At 39.7% G+C, this 2,114-nt stretch overlaps 1 protein-coding gene across 1 annotated transcript; it reads left to right on the top strand.

The window, feature by feature from the left end:
• Positions 1-1,441: 1,441 nt before the first annotated feature.
• On the top strand, positions 1,442-1,879 carry LOC128204841 (protein GVQW3-like). Its single transcript, XM_052906248.1, has one exon. The coding sequence runs from the start codon at positions 1,442-1,444 to the stop codon at positions 1,877-1,879; it is 438 nt and encodes a 145-aa protein (XP_052762208.1).
• Positions 1,880-2,114: the final 235 nt, after the last annotated feature.

A 2,114-nucleotide genomic window follows, 5' to 3' on the forward strand; every position in this document is an offset into this window, starting at 1 on the left:
ACCCAGAGTCAAGGACTCTTACTATAAACAAATAATTGTACATTGTATTATCAAATTCATATTGACACTGACGTCGAATACAAGCGCTTGGTTCTTGACCAAATAACGATATACCCGGACATCTAATGGTCAATTTTCAGTTCGACCGCGGCAAAATGACGACCAGTTAAGGTGTTCAAATGTTCAGTGTATAGACCGGAGGTATGCCTGCTATTACGGCAAAAAGATCGGTCGTGATGGATGCACATACGGGGTACATAAAACACCACGTTTTCTACAAAAAAATACAAACAGTTTTATAGTATTTGTTTTCCACACTCAGAACATTCGCCTTAAAAAGTTTATAAACTTTCGAAACCTTAACAATGTATACGACTGTTTAGACGTGGACATATGTTATGAAGACAGTAAGTATTTTTCATGGCCGAGAGATAGGTCCATTACGGCCCGAGCGTAGGGCTTTTGCGGAAACGAGGTTTACCGAGTATAAAATCTTACACGAGCGGCTATGGTAGATGCTTTTTCTCCCACCTCAGTTAAACAAAATTAAGTAAAAATGTGTTTTTTACTGGAACTCTTTTGTGCTTAGTTAAAGTTATTGCGTATGGATATGCGATAATTCGTTGTTGTCATGGATATGCGCACAGTGATACACATTATGTTAATAGCCAAATAGTTCTAAGGAGAGTGAAGCATTATTTCTTGAAAGGGGCGTGGACACTGTTTTATGGTAACATTTGAAGCGAGAAATAATTTATTAGCGTGGGCAAGATAAGAAATTCTAGCATTGTTTTATTATGGTATCTACTTATCTGAGGTAGGAGAAAGTGACCTTCAATGACTTTCAAAGTATTCTTCATGATTCTTTCTATCAAAACAGGATTTCACAACCCAAATCCAGATAGTTTATGCAAATGGTCGGACGTGGGGATGCACTGTGAAGACCGGACCATACATAGGTTGACCTACGATCCCTCCAGAGAAGACATCACAAAATTGTAATTTAAACACTTGTTTTTCTTTTAAAATGCGTTTTTGTTATAAGTACGAGGGGGAGTCAATAAGTTCGTGAACGACCCCTTTTTGTCGCTTATTGTATATCTTTTTATCTTGAATTGTTTTGAACATCATATTTCACATGCGATTTAATAAATATGGAAATTAATTACTAACTTATTTTATATTTTAAATATTTTTTATTGATTTATTATTATACACTGTCAACAACGCGGCGCACTTTGAAATGGCGCTGTATCTAACATAACAATGTTATATAAAGTACGTCATTTTTGCGGGAAAAGAGCGTGTGATTCAGGCGAAACTTTTACTGACGTCACTTTGACGTGTCGATCATGTATATACGAAGTTTTGACGTCATACCATAAACAACAACGGTGCGCTGACCTTTTTAAATACCCACACTAGGATTATCTTCAAGTAAATGACGTCAATGGATAACGTTGAGAAGCGGGCTGTCATTAAGCATTGCGTTAGAGGCGGAATGACGCCCAACGACACGCTCAAGTTCATGAACCAGGGAAACACCGGACAATCATGTAAGCAAAGTTTAGCTTACAAGTGGCACGGGAGATTTTCAAATGGGAGAGAGGACATCAACGATGACAAACGAGCAGGAAGACCGGTAACCAGTGACTCATTGAAGCTAGCTGTTGCATCCGAGCTTTCTACCGACAGACGACAGACGCTTGATTTATCGCACGGCACAATGCATAAAATAATTACAAACGATCTGGGAATGAGGAAAATCTCAGCACGATGGGTGCCGCGACTTTTGTCGGAAAATGAAAAAAACACGTGCGCGTGGAAACGTCACAGTGCTTTCTGGCACGTCACGTCAGAGAAGGCGACCCTTTCTTAAATAAAGTCGTCACGTGCGATGAAACATGGCTACACTTCTATGACCCTGAAACAAAAGCTGAGTCAATGGTATGGAAACGACTCTCTTCACCGCCTGCAAAGAAAGCAATGGTCATCAAGTCAGCGAAAAAAGTGATGTACCTCGTCTTCATGGATCACCGGGGCATACTCCTGTCACATGTCATCCCCACTGACAAGACCGTCAACGCGGGTTATTATCAGAAGGTAAACAGTAT

The sequence above is a fragment of the Mya arenaria genome, chromosome 10 (assembly GCF_026914265.1).
Source record: "Mya arenaria isolate MELC-2E11 chromosome 10, ASM2691426v1".
In the NCBI taxonomy this organism is placed as follows: domain Eukaryota; kingdom Metazoa; phylum Mollusca; class Bivalvia; order Myida; family Myidae; genus Mya; species Mya arenaria.

What these genes read in the sequence shown, in the direction of transcription:
- LOC128204841 (XM_052906248.1), top strand. Translation starts at nt 1,442, where the DNA reads ATGACGTCAATGGATAACGTTGAGAAGCGGGCTGTCATTAAGCATTGC.